The sequence below is a fragment of the Amyelois transitella genome, chromosome 14, assembly GCF_032362555.1.
Source record: "Amyelois transitella isolate CPQ chromosome 14, ilAmyTran1.1, whole genome shotgun sequence".
NCBI lineage: Eukaryota > Metazoa > Arthropoda > Insecta > Lepidoptera > Pyralidae > Amyelois > Amyelois transitella.
The window spans coordinates 8142519-8161744 of NC_083517.1; the positions used below are offsets into that span (position 1 = coordinate 8142519).

General features: G+C 40.4%; 1 protein-coding gene across 1 annotated transcript; it reads left to right on the plus strand.

The window, feature by feature from the left end:
• Window positions 1-231: 231 nt before the first annotated feature.
• LOC106132262 (remodeling and spacing factor 1) lies at window positions 232-19084 on the plus strand. The gene is made up of 25 exons (XM_060947652.1): window positions 232-563; window positions 637-824; window positions 1153-1349; window positions 1477-1606; window positions 1686-3334; window positions 3413-3486; window positions 3567-3805; window positions 4134-4302; window positions 5079-5180; window positions 5268-5425; window positions 6002-6161; window positions 6631-6764; window positions 7117-7236; window positions 7779-7900; window positions 8327-8439; window positions 8593-8722; window positions 9271-9484; window positions 10087-10315; window positions 11008-11193; window positions 14231-14268; window positions 14465-14623; window positions 15178-15288; window positions 15719-15779; window positions 16349-16448; window positions 16642-19084. Exons 1-25 carry the CDS (start codon window positions 419-421, stop codon window positions 19022-19024), a joined length of 7311 nt encoding a protein of 2436 aa, XP_060803635.1. The 5' UTR covers window positions 232-418; the 3' UTR covers window positions 19025-19084.
• Window positions 19085-19226: the final 142 nt, after the last annotated feature.

The following is a 19226-nucleotide window of genomic DNA, read 5'->3' on the forward strand; positions in this document are numbered from 1 at the left end:
TGTTCTGTCATTTGACATCTACTGTCACATAACTGACATTGACAGAAAGCCAGAAACAACGTTTATTTTGGTGATCACAGGGCGTGAATATTTTACGAAGAAAATATGTCATTGAATTAAAAAACTAAAGCTAAAACTACAATTTGTGAATTAAATTTTAGTTTGTAATCTTTTTTTTTTTCATTTTTATAAGTAGATTTAAAAATATATATTTAGTCTATGGTAGTACGATGGCTGTCTGTCATGTCATTTTAGTTTTGTAGAAAATAATGAAAAGAAGTTATTATTGTGTGTAATAAAATTATTTTCTTGAAACATGTACAAGAAGAATAGTTTTCCAATAGATTTAAGTGAAAAACCTGTTAGCTATAGTTAAAATTATCTACGTGTAATGATAAACCAAAAGCATAGTTAGACGATGGCGTCCGATAGTGAAATATCGTGTACGAATGATCCTAATTTTGCTGTTATTTATTCCTTTTTAAAAGTTTTTGGCAAATTGTATGGTTTAGATGTGCCGACCATAGCAAAATTTCAGGAATTTATAGAAAACACTCAAGAGGGTAAGGTTTGATAAACCGTATTGTCACGTAGTTTTGGTAAACAAACATCATAAATTAATTTCTCTTGTTTTAGTTTTGGATCCGCTAAAAGAAATACATGTGAGATTACTTCGGCGTGCATTAAAATCCGTACAAAGCAATAAATGGGAGCGAAGCCTGATAAAGTTTTGTCATCAACATGGACACCATCAAGAGGCTTGGGAAATGGAAAGGTTTTCATACAAGAAGGCCAGTGCTCAAGTGAAATTGAAAGTTCTAAAGGTAATATTTGAATCATTTGCCACAAATTTATTAGTTTTGTAACAATTTACAATGAAGACATAGATTATAGTATAATTTAATTTATATTCATAAGTTCATTGACGTCTTTCACAATTTATGATATGTTTTCAATTGAGCCTTTAGTCACGAATGGTTAAGAATAAGTTTTCATATTTCTGCAGTCTTGAAAATTAAGTTGATATTTGTTTTATAACTTACTCACTTTAAAGTATTTCATAAAGGCATTGCACACAAAAAAAAGTTGATTCTGTGACATACATTCAGGCTTATTCAATTACCCAATTAGTTTATTGACATATTTTTTTAGCTTCTTTTGGAATATCAGTTTACTTGTCATCCAAAATTCAAGTCGGCTGTGAATGCTCTATCATGCAAAGACCTTCGATTAGATCCCATCGGGAGGGATAAAAATGGTTGTGTATACTGGTACCAAGTGGATGATGATGCTAATTTGTGTCTGTATAAGGAGGACCAGGATGAAGAAACTTGGCAAATAGTGGCTAGGTATGTTAAGTATGGATAAATTTTAAAGTAAACAAATATTTTCTGCCGTATACCAAAAAAAACATACTGAAAATTTTAGGTCAGTTTTTATCCTTATTTATTAAATATATTATACTTTTTTATTCAGAAATCGTGAAGAGCTAGTGAAAGTAATAACACAGTTGAAAAATGGTGAAGAAGTTTGTCCATTAGTATCCTCTAATGCAAATGAAGACTCAAGTAGTGCCGATTTACCAGCACAGGCAGAGGTAGCAGAGGTAAACAGAGTAGTGACTACTAATAATAATAATGTCTAAAGAAACCAAAAAATATTAATAATACTTTGTAACTTTTCAGATTCCCAAACCTGAAGAAGATGAAGATGCTGAAGAGGAATTCTTAAGTCCTGAGTCTGAATCAGAACAAGAGGCCGAAACACAAAATGAAAAGGAAAAAACTCCTGTAAGAGATAAACAAGATGAATTAAAGCCAAAAGAATTAATAGAAGAAAGTAAAGAGGAATCTCAAGAAACAAAAGATGTTGAAAGTAAAGATAATGTAAAGGAGTCTGATGAAAGTTTAAATTCAGTATCAGAAAGTATTAATTCAGATAAAAGTCCTAAGCAAGAAGAGAATGTTGATGATAATAAGAATGAAGAAAATGAATCCTTAAGCAAAGCAATTGAAGAACCTGTTATGATTGTAACTGGAGAAGGTAATGGAGCAGATTGTGAAAGTCAGTTTGTAAAAAGAGCGGAAGGCAGAGATAATATGTATTTTTATGATTATAACATTAGAAATTTAGCATCATTTGAACAAGAAATTAGTGTAAGTGAAACTGTTAGTGAAGAAATAGTAGAACCTCTTATGTTTATAACTGGCGAAGGCAATGGAGCAGAATGTGATAGCACTTACATTATTGGTGACGAAATTGCAGAGGAAATAATGTATTTTTTTGGTGAAGGAAGTGGGTATGAGAATGATACAGGAAATCCAGAGGTTATTGAACAACAACATAGTGCTGAAGAAAACACAGATGCTGAAAATGGTAACGAAGAAGGTGTGAATGGTGAACATGATGTTCCTAACTTAACAAACAGTGCTAAAGTAGTTAAAAATATCAAATTAAAAAGCAATACTGTAAATAAAAGAACACTTAAAAAACCTAATAATGATAATAATGATACAGAAGTGATAAAATCAGAACCTAAAAAACCCTGTGTTCGTAATGTAGATCCTTCTGATTGTCCTAATTCAAACAAGTTGACAGAAAGTACCACTGATAGTAGAGAGAGCAGTGTTAATGATAAAAATAACACAGAAAATGACAATCAAAGAAAAAACAATGTCAAGAAAGGTAAAGTAAAGAAAAGAAGAGATTCAGGTAATAAATTAAAATTAAATGATGGGACAGAAGTTTCAAATTCTGTAACAGAAAGTGATAATTGTCACGACAGTAAAGCTAGTTCTATAGAAAAAAGGAAAAGTAGTGTTTCGTCAGTAGACCATGATGAGAATGATCATGCTGAAAGTGAAAAGGAGAAAAGCCCAGATAATGAAGTTAAAGTTGAGGATCCCTTACCTCCAAAGAAACTTCGCCTAGACACTCCCGAAAGCGATGTTACGTATTCTTATACTAATGAAACTCTGAATAGTAATAACAAAAGTGTAAATGAAATAAATTCTGATAGCAAGGTCAAAGCTAAAACCGAGGATTTGGAAAACTCAGTATCACTACGTAAGAAGATCAAAGCTAATAAAGGTAAATTCAAACGAAAAAGAATTTTAAAGGTGAAAACAGAGAATGACGCTGAAAAGGACGAAAGTGATAATAATACTAGTATCAAGGAGACAAAATTGAACAAATCACTAAAACGGACTCTACTTGATGCCACTTTGAGTGACAAGAACAAATCAGAATCTCAGAGTGAGAGCGAAGAAGATGAGCCTATAACTCGAGGGAAACGCCTAAAGTTTAAACCTAAGAAAATCATTACATCATCCAGGTAGATAACTTTTTTAAAATTAAACTTTTTTTATACTTTATTCCATGTAAATTTTATTATATCTATAATTATTTATAGGAAAAAAGTGGAAGCCAAACTGCAAGAAAAGCAGTCTAGTGACGAATCAGAGGAAGAAACACTTTATAGTATAGGTAAGAAATCTAAACAGCTACAAGAGCATTGTGTAAAGCCCCATATAAGTTAGTATATTAATTCTGTTTTTTTCTTATAGCTGGCAAAAAGTCGACAAAGAAAGTTTTAAAACGGAAACCAAAGGGTAAAGAGAAGGGCAAAGATAAAAAGAAAGAGAAAGTAGAAAAAGGCGAGAGTGGGGCGAAGTCTGAGGATTCCGACGCGGCGCCGGTGCGGCAGTCGCGTCGTATCGCGCAAATGAAGATCAAGGAAGAGGCGGAGAGAAGGCATCTGGAGGAGGTGGCGTTGCGAGAGATGAAAATGATACACAAGAAAAAGGTCAGTTGTTTTTTTGGGAAAGGTAATAAAGGTCTTAAATTTTTCTGAAGAAAGGAAAAACAATGATAATTTCCAGCACACAAAAATATATCTGGCCATTTTCAGGAACAAATCTATGGGTCAATGCTGGTCTGGTAGTCAAAAACTTAGTTCTCTACCCAAGCTGATTGTAGAAGTCAAAAGACAGCCTTTAACTTGGGCCAAACTGTCACTACAACTGAATACCAATTCCATCTTACAGCCAAACAGTTAAATGTGACATTTGCATCTAGTGTGTGCTTCCAGCAAAGTATGTGTATAAATCTAATTTTATTCTATAAATTTACAGAACAAAGACGATGAAGAAGAATGGCAGGCCAGTGGTAGCAGTTCCGAGGGAGAAAAGGGGAGAGGTGTTACACGGCGTAAGGACAAGTGGCGCGGCGGAGACTCCACTGGCCCTGACCAGGAGTCTGAGTCTGACGAGCCTCTGTTCGAGCTGCATGAGGAGCCCGACCGTGAGTTTACTTTATAACACTGGAAGACGTCTATTGGAGACGTCCTGGCGAAAGATCAGGTTAAGAGTACTCTAAACTGGTGAGCGTCCATGAAGAGACGTGGATTAAGTGATAGAAGTATTCAGAGATTGCGGTTTGTCTAAAGATGTAAGTCTCTGCCTTACTCCTCCGGGAAAGAAGAGTAATTTTATGTATGTAACTTAAACAGGTTGATCAGACGTTTAGAAATCAGTGAAAATTAAGCTCAAAGATTCCGTTACATACATACATACATACATACCTACATACATACATACATACATACCTACATACATACATACATACATACAACCCAAGCTAATAAAAGCGTAGTAAAAACACCCGGTATACTTGATTTTGTAACAAGGAAGCAAATACTCTTTGTTATGACAGTATAAAAAATTTAAATGCTTTCTCAAATTGCAAAACAAGAGCTGTGATTACTTTTTGAATGGGAGATAGACTATTTTATCTTATTATTCCATAGTAATCTATTCTATCTAATTATTCAATAGAAGACATTTCTATCTAATTATTAAATAGCAGACTATTCTATCTAATTTAATTAATGTGCATTCAAATGGTTTATTACGTAAAAATGTAGTAAATTACAAGCAGTGTACAATTTGCTACCTTCATATATTTTGTTTACCACTGTTAAGCTTAGATTGCTTTGATTGGTCTTTAAACAACTTTACTGTTCAGAAACTTATACATAACAGAATATATCAAAAAATATTTTTTTCAACCTTTTTCAGCTGTTGATACCACAAAATCCGACCACGAATTTTCTCCAGAGTCAGACTTGGAAAGTGGAGAACCAATTGAACCAGTAAAGAGAGTGAGGACACTGCAAGAAGGTATGTTAAACTTTTTAAAAATAAACAATTTGTGCTTTGCTAATTTAAGGTTTACTTACTTCATATATTTTGTATTTAATTCTATAGGAAAAGAAGATGGCGTTTGTGCGCGTTGCGGCAGCGGTGAGCAACCCGAATGGATTCTTTTATGTGATCAATGCGACGCCGGCTATCATGCCAGCTGTCTCAAGCCAATGCTGTTTCTTGTCCCTGAAGGAGATTGGTACTGCCCACCTTGCAATCATGTAAGTATACACTTCTATTACAAAAACTTAAAAAATCCAATGAAAAATTACTGCAATATTAGTGGTCGATCTGGATTACAAGTTTTTGTCAATTATTAATAAAAAAAAAGTAAGTTTCCCGGCTAAATGCATAAAAATACTGGCATAATAAAAAACAAATTATAAACAAAGAACATGGTTCGATTTTTAAACGTATGTATTTTAGCGTCATGTTCTCGTTCTTTCTCATAATATGCTTCGTTCAAATCAACGATGTAGGTTAGATAGTGTATTAATTTATTCTTTGCCAATACCAAAGTTCAAGTATTTTTTTCGAATATCGCCATTATTTCTACGAAAATAGTTTTCACTGTTGTCAATTAAGTACACGTGTCAAAATGTGAAGTGGATAATAACAGTTATTTAAACTTAATATTAACGAAGCTTATAGCACAAACAAACATCTAATAATCCAATAATGTAATTTTTTCAAGCATTGTTAAATAATTTCAAGTTATAAATTGACTGTTTCTGTTCGAAATAAGTGAAACTTGCTTGTTATTTTATGGGAACTGTATTGAAATCGTGATTTTTCAGAATATGTTAATAGCGTCTTTAGAAAAAGAACTGACTAAATACGACGAACTAGTGGTACAAGTGGAGGCGGAGAGAGTCCGGCGGAAACAGGAAGAACCAGAAAAGCAGAGCGAAGACGAAAACATAGAAAAGGAAAAGAGCGAGGAAAAATCTCAGTCAGGTGCGTTTTGTACTTTTTATACTAAGACGCATATGTGTTTTAACTTATTTATGTGTTGACTTGCAATGCATTTTATAATAAAATGTTCTATTTAACTATCTTCTTCCATTTACACTGCCTATCGCGATGTGTTTGTTCTAGGAAAATAATTATTTTTCATTGGGCGTGCATAATATTCGAAAGATTTCATGGTTATAGACGAAATGGTTGGGTTTTAAAGCTAATATCATATAATGTAACTACGTTTACGAGTTACGTTTAATTCAGATCATTACCGCTCCCGCGAGAATTCTCGGAAATCTTCTCTAAGTACCAAATTAACCTACATGCTTAATTTCAAAACTTTAGACCGAGCCGTTTGAACTGTACTTTGTTATTCTGTGGAATAGTCAGTGTTCTCTTTTTTTACATTAGATAGAAAATATATAATATTGATGAGGAAGAGGTATAATGTAGTGTTTCCCCACAGAGGGCGAGAGCAGCAGCAGCGGCTGGTCGTCGTCGTCGTCGTCGGGCGCGGTGTACCGGCTGCGCGCGCGCAAGCAGCTGCCCGTGTCCTACCGCAGCCAGGAGTACGACCGCCTCATCTCCTCCGCTATCAAGGTACGTGGCTTACGAGTACCTTATTATTGTCCATCTAGCTTCTGTAGTGGTTGAGTCCTCGGGAGTGGGGCGAATGTTACCTCATGATCATCCTTCTGGCATTAGTACCGATAACGTCTTCCCAGGGTCCGCATATGACCAAGAAATCACAAATGGGAAAGTTATGGGAATATCACGTAGCATCTCTCATCGCACCACCATCAACCACTTAAGATCAAGGTTACAAGTTCAAATGCCTGAATGTGCACTCAAGAGAATTAGTTAACAATAGAAAAAAAGAAGAATATTACTTTACATGACAAACTAAGTACGTATTTACAACATTAAGACAATTATTCCATCTCGTTTGCAGGAAGAATACGTAGAACCTACGACCAGTGCGGGCAACCAAGGGCGCGGCAAAGACATCTCAACAATCATTGAGGCGGCAGAGGAGGAGAAAATGAAGGCTGAGAGGGAAGCGGTTGAACAGGTAAATAATTAATTATTAATTGCTTAGTATTTTTATAGTTTCAATAATTATTTTATTAATTTAGTTAGTTTAGGTTAATTTTTATACTTATTATTCTTTCTAAAAATAATTGGGAGTTTTGCGTACATGTCAAAATAGCATCATGATGTGTAATCGCGTCATGTCAGAGCAATGATTATCTAGAAAACGTGGATACCTCTGAAAGACAAATTCTAATTTAAAATTTTTATTTATTATTGTGACTTATTTTAAATATCACTTAATAATTGTTATATCTTTTGGTGTCACAACTTTGAGGATGCTAAAGGAATGAGCTGTCTATACTCTCAATTTATCATTACCTAGGTTTTATTAAATCTAAATTAAAAGAAAAAAAATAAAATAAAAATGTATTAGGTTATTTATACAAAATACAGGTAAAGTACCTTTATTTTATCTCGGACGTTGCGAACCATGTATAATGCAGCGCAAAAGTTAAAAATCATTTAAATGAATCATTGTACTGTAGAACACAGAGGTAACTTCGTTTTATGATACATCAGGGTAAACCTCTCGAAGCGAAGAAGCTGCGCAAGAAGACCCGCCGCAAGCCGCGGAAGCTCAACTCGCTGGAGGTGCCTTCCGAAGACGATGACGAGACCGACGAGGACTTCAAGGAGACCGGGTGAGTTGGGACAATCACAAAACCCTTCGCGAAGTTAGCTAGTGCGCTTTTTTGGGTCGTCTTGGCGGGGGCACTCCTGTGTCTTCAGATGTATTTTATGGTATACTAGCGACCCGCCCCGGCTTCGCACGGGTGCAAAATTCGGAAAAAATTATACATAAAAACCTTCCTCTTGAATCACTCTACCTGTTACAAAAAACCGCATCAAAATCCGTTGCGTAATTTTTAAGATTTAAGCATACAGACAAACAGACTAAAATAGCGACTTTGTTTTATACTATGTAGTGATAGGTAGTACCTATTATGGAAATGCCTGGGATAATCTGTCTAAGTGAAGTAGTTGCCCAAGAAGACACGTCGCAAGTCTCGGAAGCTCAACTCATTGGTGGTGCCTTCATACCAAATACATGACGGAATTACTTACAGGATCGAATCGTCATCGGAGGACATTTCGTCATCAGCAGAGCGAGACAGTACCAGCGACTCCCAGTCCTCAGACAATCTGCCCATCAGGCGCACTGGGAGAACTGATAAGAAAGGTGACGATATTTTATTCTTTTTGGCAGTTACAATTTATTATTATTGATGTACCTATGGATTATTTTTTTTATTCTTTGTAAATCTTCAAACAATCTATACAGCTTAATCATTTTAAATTTCAATTTTAAATTGTCAAATCCTTTGTTAAATAGATCGTCCAAAACTAGCCGAGTCGTCACCAGAAGTAAAGAAGAAAAAGAAAGGCGTATTCGAAGACAGTTCCAGCGAGTCTGCCGGGGCCCAGGAGTGGTCAAAAGAAGAAGGGAAGAAATCCAAATCCAAGTATGTCATAACACTAACAACTATATACTTATATACGGGACAAATTACACAGACTGAGTTAGCCTCGAAGTAAGTTTGAAATTTTTGTTACGAGATATTAACTCAACAATCCTTACTTATATTTTTATATAATAGATAAACATCCAAGTCCCAGAACAATCAGAAAAAGTTTGTTTCTCACTGAATAGATTTTTTATTTTTAAAATAATTTTTGGTGATCCCTTGGTTACATTTTCATTATCAAATTATTGTAACTAGAAGTTATTATTTATATGATGAACTGTATTTTCAAATAGCCTTGGTTCCCCGCACTTTAGAACAGAACCACTTTAATCTTTCCCATGGATGTCGTAAAAGGCGAAGAAAAGGCCAATAATTTTAGGTAGCCCTTCTACCCATGCTACCAACCTGTGAATATTTGAATTTCAATTTCATCATTGAGCTTTACAGCTGAACGTGGCCCTTTCGTGGTCTTTACAAGACTGTTAGCCTGCGGGGTTGGTCTACCCCGCAAGGGATAGATGTTATTATATGTATGTACTCTCCAGATCAAAACCGCCACGGCCGAAGCGAGACAAATCGTCGAAGAAGTCTCGAAAGCGCAGCGGTCTGACGCAGTACGACGCGGCCGGGAACGTAGTGCGAGCGCGAGTCACGTATGGCGGCCTCAGCGACGAGGGGCCCAACGACTGGTCGCCCAAACACCGCACCAGGCAGAAGAAGATCAACTACACGGAGATGCCCAACACGGAGTCTGAGGACGTGAGTATCCGACAATAGGCATATCGAATAGGTCTGAAAACAATATATATTAGTGATGTGATATTGTGTGTGGTTCCAATGGTGGCACCAATACAAAAAAGAATAGGATCACTCCATTTCTTTCCAATGGACGTCGTAAAAGGCGACTAAGGGATAGGCTTACATACTTGTGATTCTTTTTTAGGCGATGGGCTAGCAACCTGTCACTATTTAGATCTCAATTCCATCATTAAGCCGAGGAGCTGAACGTGGCCATTCAGTCTTTTCGGGACTATTGGCTCTGTCTACCCCGTAAGGGATATAGACGTGACTATATGTATGTATGTATGTGATAGAATATACGCATTTAAATAAATTAAGTGAATTGATATTTACTCATTAAAAATATGATGGGAAAGTCACCAAAACAAAAGTTAGTCATTATGCCTATTATAAACTAGGCAGCTCTCGTTTTCAAACATGTTTTACATGTAAATTTCGTATAAGTAAATTTATCACAACAATGTATTCTCTCGTCCACATTTCGTGTTTCTCTTTCGTTCGTCCGTGCTGTGTTTTTCGTGTTAAAAAAATATATATAATTACCTATTCTTTCACATCAGGAGATGCACAAGTCGAGCGGCAAGCACATGCCGGACAGCTCGGACGAGTTCAAAGTGGACGACTCCGACCTCACGTCGGACTCGGACGGCGGCGCGCGGCGCAAGTCGGTGGACGAGGAGAAACAGAAGGCGCTCAACGATCTCATTTGCAAGACCGCCGTCGTGCCGCTGGAGAAACTACCCGAGGATATAACTAAAGCCAAGACTGAACAGTTGGAGGAGCATCTCAGTAAGTTTTGTTCTTTTTACATACATAAATCACACCTTTTTCCCGGAGCTGTAGGCAGAGACTACATCTTTCCACTTGCCACGATCTCTGCGTACTTGCTTCGTTTCATCCACATTCATAACTCTCTTCAAGCAAGCTCGGCGGTTTTGTTCGTTTTTTAAGAGAAAGTATTTTTCTCTCACCTTTGCCTGTTCGTTGTTGCCCCCTCCGGTTTGTTAATAAATTAAAGAACCTCTAGTTTAAATGTAATTTGTCGCAGATATGGATTAAACTTCTATTTTAAAAGTTTTCACAGATGTGGAAACCCAGGGCAAATTTGTTGAATATGTGTGAAAAATATGCTTAGGATTTAGTGAATATTTTTTGAAGTGTACCCCTTTTTGTTCAGGGGTACTAAAGCTCGCTTATTTTCACATTGAAGTGGTTGTATGGGGCATATTTCGTTAAACCTCTGTGCGGTGCAGTGGTAATGCGCTTGTCTGTGACACCGGATTCGAGTACCGACCCGGGCACGATGAAAAACGAATTTTTTTATTGTGCTGGGTCGTGAATGTTAATTTTTATGAGTATATATTGTAAGATATAGTATTATTGATTTAGTATGTCGTAATTCAATTTTCGAACTTACTTCGTTGTTAATTCAATCTGTGTAAATTGTCAAAATAAAATGTATCAAATTTGTAACTGGACAGAAGCGCAACAAGACGCGCTAGAAGCCAGCAGCGTGCCGTGGTCGGAGGGCAGCGTGCGCGGCGCGCGGGGCGGCGGGCGGGGCGGCGCGCGGGGCGCGGGGCGGGGCGGGGGGCGCGGCCGCGGCCGGGGGCGCCCCGCCGCCACTGACGACGCGCTCGCCAAGCTCGTCGGCGTCAAGATCAAAGGTGACCGACATAGTGAGGAAGCGAAGTAGCATTGCCAACGCCGATTGGTAATACTGTATTCTCGGCTGTCAAACAAGAATTTGTTACTGGAATGTTGTTGTTCAGAAAAAAGAAACATTAATCATGTAGTGTATATTTGTATGCAACATCTCTTTGTTGATTGCAAGGAAATATAAAAGAAAAATTAGTAATTAATGTGATACATTTTTGTATCCATCATCTTTATGTTCGTGAATGTTTGCGTGAAAGAAACAAAAATGTAACAATCCATACTTGCATAAATTTAAAGTTATATAATAGCGTGGAGTATGGAGAAGAATTTATGATGCAGGCCTCTCGCCTAGTGTTTATAAAGAAGGACCAAAGTAGTCGGAGAAGCTGCATTGACGAAACTGTATTGATGCATTTCCGCGCGCTAATAGGCTATTTTACACCATGTAAAAAAAAATATAAAAATGCACGTATCTTATAGATTTTGTAAAAAATAAAAGAAAAACATCGATCATTATTCATAAAAGTGCAATATGGATTTTATAATTCAATTTAAAAAATCCTCTTTTTTAATCTGTTCTTCAAAAGTCGAAAACGCTATCCGCCATGTTGGGTACTGACGTGACGTCATACTTTTAGTAAACAAATATCGAATCGAAAACATATTGATGATGTCAGGCTCTGTTTATTTTGAAATTTTAAAATTTCTATCACGTTTTTGGGTTTTTACTCTTTAATAATTTAATAGAATCATGGAAGACGGTTTTGTGAAAGCAGACAATATAAATCTACCGAGGATTAATACGTTGATGGTGGCGAAATTTTTTGCGTCCAATCCCGATTTCTGTTCTGCTGAGTTAAGAAATGTTAAAACAGCGATGTAAGTACATTCAGTCAGAAAAGTATCGGGAATGGATTATTTATTTATGGTTCCAAATTAAAATCTTTGTTTTTTTTGTTGTTGTTAGATTGGCACAACTGTTTTCCATTTTGGCGCGGAGTTTGAGTTGCATCTGTTGTTTACATTAAATACAGTGCTATTTTTAGTTATATCATATCTAGTGTGTATTGCTAATTTCATAATGGATAAAAACATCGAACAAAGAGTTTGTCTTAAATTTTGCATTGCCAATGGAATATCGTGTTCGGAGTCACTGAAAATGTTACAGAAGGCTTACGGTGAATCGACTTTATCAAAAACTCGTGCTTATGAGTGGTACAAAGCGTTCAAAAGCGGTCGAGATGTGATGGAAGATTTGCCTCGCTCTGGTAGGCCATCAACGTCTGCAACTGAAGTTAACATCGCAAAAGTGAAGGAAATAGTGACTGAAAATCCTCATTCAACTTTGAGAGAGATAGCCACCGAACTTTCTGTATCTCACGAGTCGATCCGTACCATTTTAACTAATAATTTGGGTATGAAACATGTTGCCGCTCGGCTAGTCCCAAAAGACCTGAATTTTTTTCAAAAACTCAATCGCATGAGAGTCGCTGAGGACATGCTAGAACGAGTCAATTCCGACCCAACATTCATGAAACGCATTGTTACTGGTGACGAGACGTGGGTTTACGAGTTTGACATGCAAACTAGTCAACAAGCTTCGGAGTGGCGCCTTCCAACTGAACCGAAACCGAAAAAACCACGTCAAAGTCGTTCAAAAGTCAAAGTCATGTTGACTGTTTTCTTTGACTATCGCGGTGTTGTGCACTCGGAATTCTTGCCGGAAGGTCAAACGATAAATAAGGAATATTATTTGAGTGTTATGCGGCGTTTAAGAGAGCAAATCCTACGAAAAAGGCCAGATTTGTGGAAAGAAAATTCTTGGATTTTGCACCATGATAATGCACCTTCGCACAAGGCCATCATTGTGAACGAATTTTTAACCAAACACTCAACAAATACCATCGAGCAACCACCATATTCACCAGATATGGCTCCAGCCGACTTTTTTCTTTTTCCTAAACTCAAATTACCACTTCGTGGCACCCGTTTTCAATCGGTAGAAGACATAAAAGAGAATTCGCGGCGAGAACTGACCTCAATTCCGGAAACAGCGTTTAAAAAATGTTTTGATGATTGGATTATTCGTTGGCGTAAGTGTATCGTTTCTAAAAGAGGATATTTTGAAGGTGATAAAATAAATTTGGATGAATAACAAACAGTTTGTGTATTATTGATCTTTTCCTGCTACTTTCTTGACAGAGTAGTATTTATTGAATTAAACATTCTCTTACAATACACAATTATAATAGGTAAATTATTACACAACCAATCCAACATAACCTATATATATTCATATCGTTTTCGAGCTAAAACATGAAATAAGTATATAATATGAAATCAACTCGCATCATAGGTTCATAACATAACCTAAAAGTACTCAAAGGTTGTTTGGTGTTATATTAACATGACTTGTGGTTACTTTACTATTTACAATGAATGCTAACTTACATCAAAGTGGTCTTCACAGAAATACAATCTTGATTTTGTAGACAATGCCTTTGGATCTCTTCTTGCTAATTTCAACCAAGTGTTTCTCATTTTAATATCACTTGGCAGTGGAATCCACAATTTTTCTGGTGTTTTTATACTTGTATTCTTGCATTCAGGAACAAGACACCAACAATATATATTGTAATTCATTATTACAAAAATCTTTTTACTTTAGTCTTACGTAGAGCCGTATTGTTTACTAAAAGTATGACGTCACGAGTCAAAACAGCATGGCGGATGGCGTTTTCGCGCGAAAATACAAAATCATAAATAATAAATCGTTTTTAGAGCACTTTTCGGCTTCAAAAAATTTTAATAAAAATTCTATAGGTATAACACAGTCTCAGGATTGATTTAAAACAGTTTTCAAAAAAGAGTGTAATAGCCTATTGATTTGCCGAACGTAAAGCAATCGAAACATTATTTTAAACGCGGACTAGTTTGCGCGATAAATGTTATCCCGGAAGGAGTTATATGCTATGAATACTATGAAATTGCATTATCTTTATAATATTTGACTTTCTGTTACAAATAACAACTTATTGTCAACAGATCTCAAGACTGACGGCACTCCACTAAAACCCAATGATGTGAGTATTTTAATTACATGACTATTTATGATTATAAAATAAATAAAAACAATTATTTTTTAATTATTAATTATTAAAAAAAAATAATTTTTATAAAGTTGAAAAATTCAAAAATATGTTCTCATATAAATCACGAAACCTGAAACTCTGTTGGCAATTTCTCGGAATTGACTTTCTAATAGAATAAAACAAATAGGTTGAACGTGCGAAGAAACGTCAGGAACGCGAAGCGAAGCAAGCGGAGAAGGAAGCGAGAAGGGCCGAGCGACTACAGAAGAAGGAAGAGAAGGAGAAACTCAAGGAGCAGAAAGCGAAAGAGCGGGAGGAGAAGAAGATGGCGCGACTGGCGTTGCAGGTTAGATTTAACTCATACCAATCTGAATAATACAAAATTAAAGAAATGTCGTATTGTACTTAAAGATATATGAATGTGTTTTTTTTTTGCGTTTTTATTGCAATGTTTCAGTTTTCAGTGCCAACAGTTGTAAAGTTGTCAAAAAATTCTGAAATTTAAAAAATGTTTTGCCATTTAGTCTTGTAATTAAACATAATACCTAATTATACTTCTTTACTAAAATTATAGGAGTGAAATTTTTGATTTTGACTGTTCTTTCTTTGTAAGGATGAATATAAATATTAAATACTGAACTGGTCATGAACATTCTTTCGCCCTTAAAGAGGTACATTATCTGCGATGTATGATGTACCAGTGTTTCAGAACGATAATTAAATATTGATTGTTGAGGAAAAGCAATAGTACCGATAGGACTGTCAATAGTATCGATATTGTAGATGATTTCCGAAGTCAAGTATCGATAGTTCGACAACGCGAGTACGACGACGGACGTCATGGCGGGCTGCCAGCATAACATACAGCTATAATACAGATGGTATGGTATACATTCTCAGGAGAGCAAGCGCATGAAGAAGGAGAAGGTGGAGTTCCCGGCGGCGGGCGCCGCGCCTGCGCACTTCCACGCGCACGAACAACAACGCTACCCGCAGCAGCCGCGGTTGCAGGTCAATTTGATATTTTATATACATTCCTTTTAAATAATCATCATCAATTATCTTGCGGGGTAGACAGAGCCTTTAGTCTTAAAAGGCTGTCTGTTAGGCTTAATGATAGAATTGAGATTCAAATAGTGACAGGTTGCTAGCCCATCGACCAAAAGAAGAATCCCATGTTTATAAACCAATACCTAAGTCGCCTTTAGGACGTCCATGGAAAAGAGATTGATTTGCCTATTCTTTTTTATATTGGTGCTGAGGGATCACACGGCATTTTAAACATTTATATACCTTATAAAATAACCTTCAGAAATAGATTCACAGATGGGAAGAAAAAAGAGAATAAACTTTTATCAAATTATTTTAAACTATCGCATTAAATTACAGTAAATATTTATAAATGCATGTATTTAACGCGCACGTAATTATTTTTATGTAGGTGCGACCGGAACTGCGCGGTGTTGCGGGCCCCGAGGAGCGTTTGCACGTACTACGAGAAGGTAAGAAATCGTTATCTTTATGAATAAATAAATTATTTATAAAATACAGGACAAATTACACAGATTCGAGTTAGCCTCGTAGTAAGTTCGAGACTTGTGTTACGAGATTCTCACACCGCTACTATATTTTACAATAAATACATATAAAAATTAACATCCAAGACCGAAGCCAATCAGAAAAGGAACCACAGATGCCGTCTATAATGTATTAAAATTATAATACGACATTGGGCGAGAAGAATTTAAGAATAAGATATAGCTTTTGGATCCCTGTAGGCTCAAGGGGATACAATTCCGCCATTGATGTATATAGTAAGCCCTCTACTTCAAAGATGGTCACCACACAAGCCACTCTCAGTTCTTGAAATTATCGAGGACCTAATATTTTTTTGATTTCAAAGTAATTAATATGTATCTTCTCAACTAAAGAAACTTTATTTCAAGTCAAGAGTGTCACTTGACAAGGACGTGTACTATGTTTGAAGATCGAATAAAATGATGCCATAGGCTTTTGTACGGTGTTGTTTATAGCGTTTTAGTAATGTCTAACTTGTTGTTATTGTTGCAAGGTACCCTGTCGGTAGCGGGATCGCCGCAACCTTTCAAACCAGTGACGGAAGAACCCAGTATTATCACGCGAATGCCGCACATGATCAACCAGCAATATCGGTATGTTATTTGTTAAGATTTTATCTTGTTCATGAATATGTGATATATCTAAGACAAATCGTGAAGTTTTTAGTAGGATGGACCTTTTAAAAGCCTTTGTGCGAGTAAAGCAAAATCGACTCAAATTAATATAACTCAAATAATTATCACCTCTTGAGTAGGAAGAGATTATGAATTTAATTCAATATTTCAGGGGGCCTATGATGTATCCACAAGGCAACTCTCCGTACGGTCCGCGCGGGCAGAACATGATGTACTCCATGCATCACCCGGGCATGAACCCCGCCGCCAGGCATCAGTACCCGCCCGGGTACTACCCGCCGCAGATGCGGGCCTTACCTCCTGCCTACCCCCCCACGTCCAGCCCCGGGCCCGGGCCACACGGGTCACACTTACCGCCCGGACATCCCTCGCAGCGGCCACTCGGGCCTGCCGGGCATCCCGGCCCACGGCCTCCACCCGGACATCAGCACGGACCACACGGACCGCCAGGACACCCGCCTGGCGGACCACACGGACAGCCGGTTCATTCACCCGGCGGACTACATGGGCCACCGGGACATCCACCTGGCGGACCACATGGACCTCCCGGCGCATCACACGGACCCCCCGGCGGGCCACATGGCCCTCCCGGCGGCCCGCACGGTCCACCCGGACATTCGTTTGGTGGCCATCCTGGTCACTCGCCGGGCGGCCCGCACGGTCCCCTCGGGCCGAATTCTCACGGGCCGCCCACCCATCCGCTCCACGGGCAACTGAGAGCCACCATGGGCGCGCACGGGCCTCACGGTCCCCACGGCCCGCTCAGGCCGCACTCGCGCGGCTCCCCGGGGCTGGTGGGCGGGCCGCCCCACCCGCCGTCCCCGCTGGCTGCCGCGCCGCGCCCCGCCGCGCCCACGCCGCCCGCCGCCGACGGAGAGCCTCCGATCAAGATAAAAGCGGAAGTGAAGACCGAGCCCGAGTATCGCACGCCGCCCTCCTCGCCGCGGCCGCCGTCGCCGCGCGAGGACCCGCCGCGGAACCACCCCAAGATCAAGCACACCGAGAACAAGGACCGGCGGCCGCGCTTCCCGCTCGGGCCGTACGCGCCGCAGTACGGGCCGTACGGGCCCTACGCGCCGCCGCAGGAGCCGCCGATGCCGCGCCCGCCGCCCGGCGCGCACCCGCTGCAGCGCATGCAGCAGCTGCACCGCCTGCTGCCCGCCGCCAGCCCGCCCGCAGACCCTCCCTATCTGAGCGCACACATCCGCTCTTCGCGCCCGCCCTACTTCGCCCCGCCCATGCGGCCGCCCCCCGACCGCTCCAGCCCGCACTACCCCCAATCGCCCTACGATCCGCAGAGATCCGCGCTCAGCAAACAGTTAGCGGCGCCGCCGACGATGCCGCTGTTATCGCGGGAGCGTCTCGAACGACTGTCTTCTCCGCCGGGGCCGGCTCCGCCGGGGCCGGCTCCGCCAACTCCGCCGGGACCGGGAATGTCATCTTCGCCGGGACCGGGAGCACCTTCCCCGCTGGGATTGGGACCACCTGCTCCACTAGGATCAAGAGTGCCTCCTCCATTAGGGTCGGAAGCGCCTTCTCCGCTGGGACCGGGAGCACCTCATCCGCTGGGATCGGGAGCGCCTCATTCGCTATTACCGGGAGCGCCTCCTGCACTAGGATCGGGAGCACCTTCCCCTCTTGGACCGGGAGGGCCTCATCCGCTGAGACCGGGAGCACCTCATCCGCTAGGACCAGGAGCGCCTCCACTAGGCTCGGGAGCACCTTCTCCGCTGGGCCCGGAAGCGCCTCCTCCACTAGGATCGGGAGCACCTTCCCCGCTGGGACCGGGAGCGCCTCATCCGCTGGGCTCAGGAGCGCCTCCTCCACAAGGATCGGGAGCACCTTCCCCGCTGGGACCGCGAGCGGCTCATCTACTGGGCCCGGGAGCGCCTTCTCTAAGATCGGGAGCACCTTCCCCGCTGGGCCCGGGAGCGCCTCCTCCACTAGGATCGGGAGCGCCTTCCCCGCTGGGCCCAGGAGCGCCTTCCCCGCTGGGCCCAGGAGCGCCTTCTCCACTAGGATCAGGAGCGCCTTCCCCGCTGAGACCGGGAGCGCCTCCGCTATTAGGATCGAGAGCGCCTTCCCCGCTTGGACCGAGAGCGTCGCACGGACCGGGAATTTCCCCTCTGACAAGACCGGGGGCACCTCCGACCTTCGGACAAGGAGCGTCTACTTCTCCGGGACCGAGGCTACCTCCTTCGATGGGACCGATATTACCTCCCCCTACGGCATCAGAGATCCCTCCATCAATAGGACCGGGTATACCGCCGTCGGGGTCGGAGATAGGTCCTGCGTTGGGACCGAGAATTCCTACTCCACCGGCGCCGAGAATTCTCCCGCCAGAAACGGAGTTACCTCTCACAATGAGACCGGGATTGCCTGCCCCGCCAGCAGCAGCCCCGGCCGCGGCCGAGCCCCCGGCGGGGCCGGCGGCGGGGCAGGCGGCGGGGCCGGAGGAGCGCGAGGAGGGCAGCGTGTTCGGCGGCCTCGTCAGCTACTTCTCGAGCCAGCGCGAGGACGACATAGACGCCTAGAGTGCGCCTAGCGTGCGTTGTAAATAATATCGTATTAGATAATTTTATTTATGCGATGACCGTACTTGTATGTATGATATTATATTATTGTAAAACTTAGAAATCTAGCGGAGATGACTACGAGTCTTTTTGGTCTCGAATAAGCGATGTATTATTATTTTGGTTTTGATTAAGTGAGATTTATTTATATACGACAGATAAG

Coding starts and splice junctions, on each gene's coding strand:
- LOC106132262 (XM_060947652.1), top strand. CDS start 419: ATGGCGTCCGATAGTGAAATATCGTGTACGAATGATCCTAATTTTGCT. Junction 11,194..14,230: donor CGTCGGCGTCAAGATCAAAG/GTGACCGACATA, acceptor TATTGTCAACAG/ATCTCAAGACTGACGGCACT. Junction 14,269..14,464: donor CTCCACTAAAACCCAATGAT/GTGAGTATTTTA, acceptor TAAAACAAATAG/GTTGAACGTGCGAAGAAACG.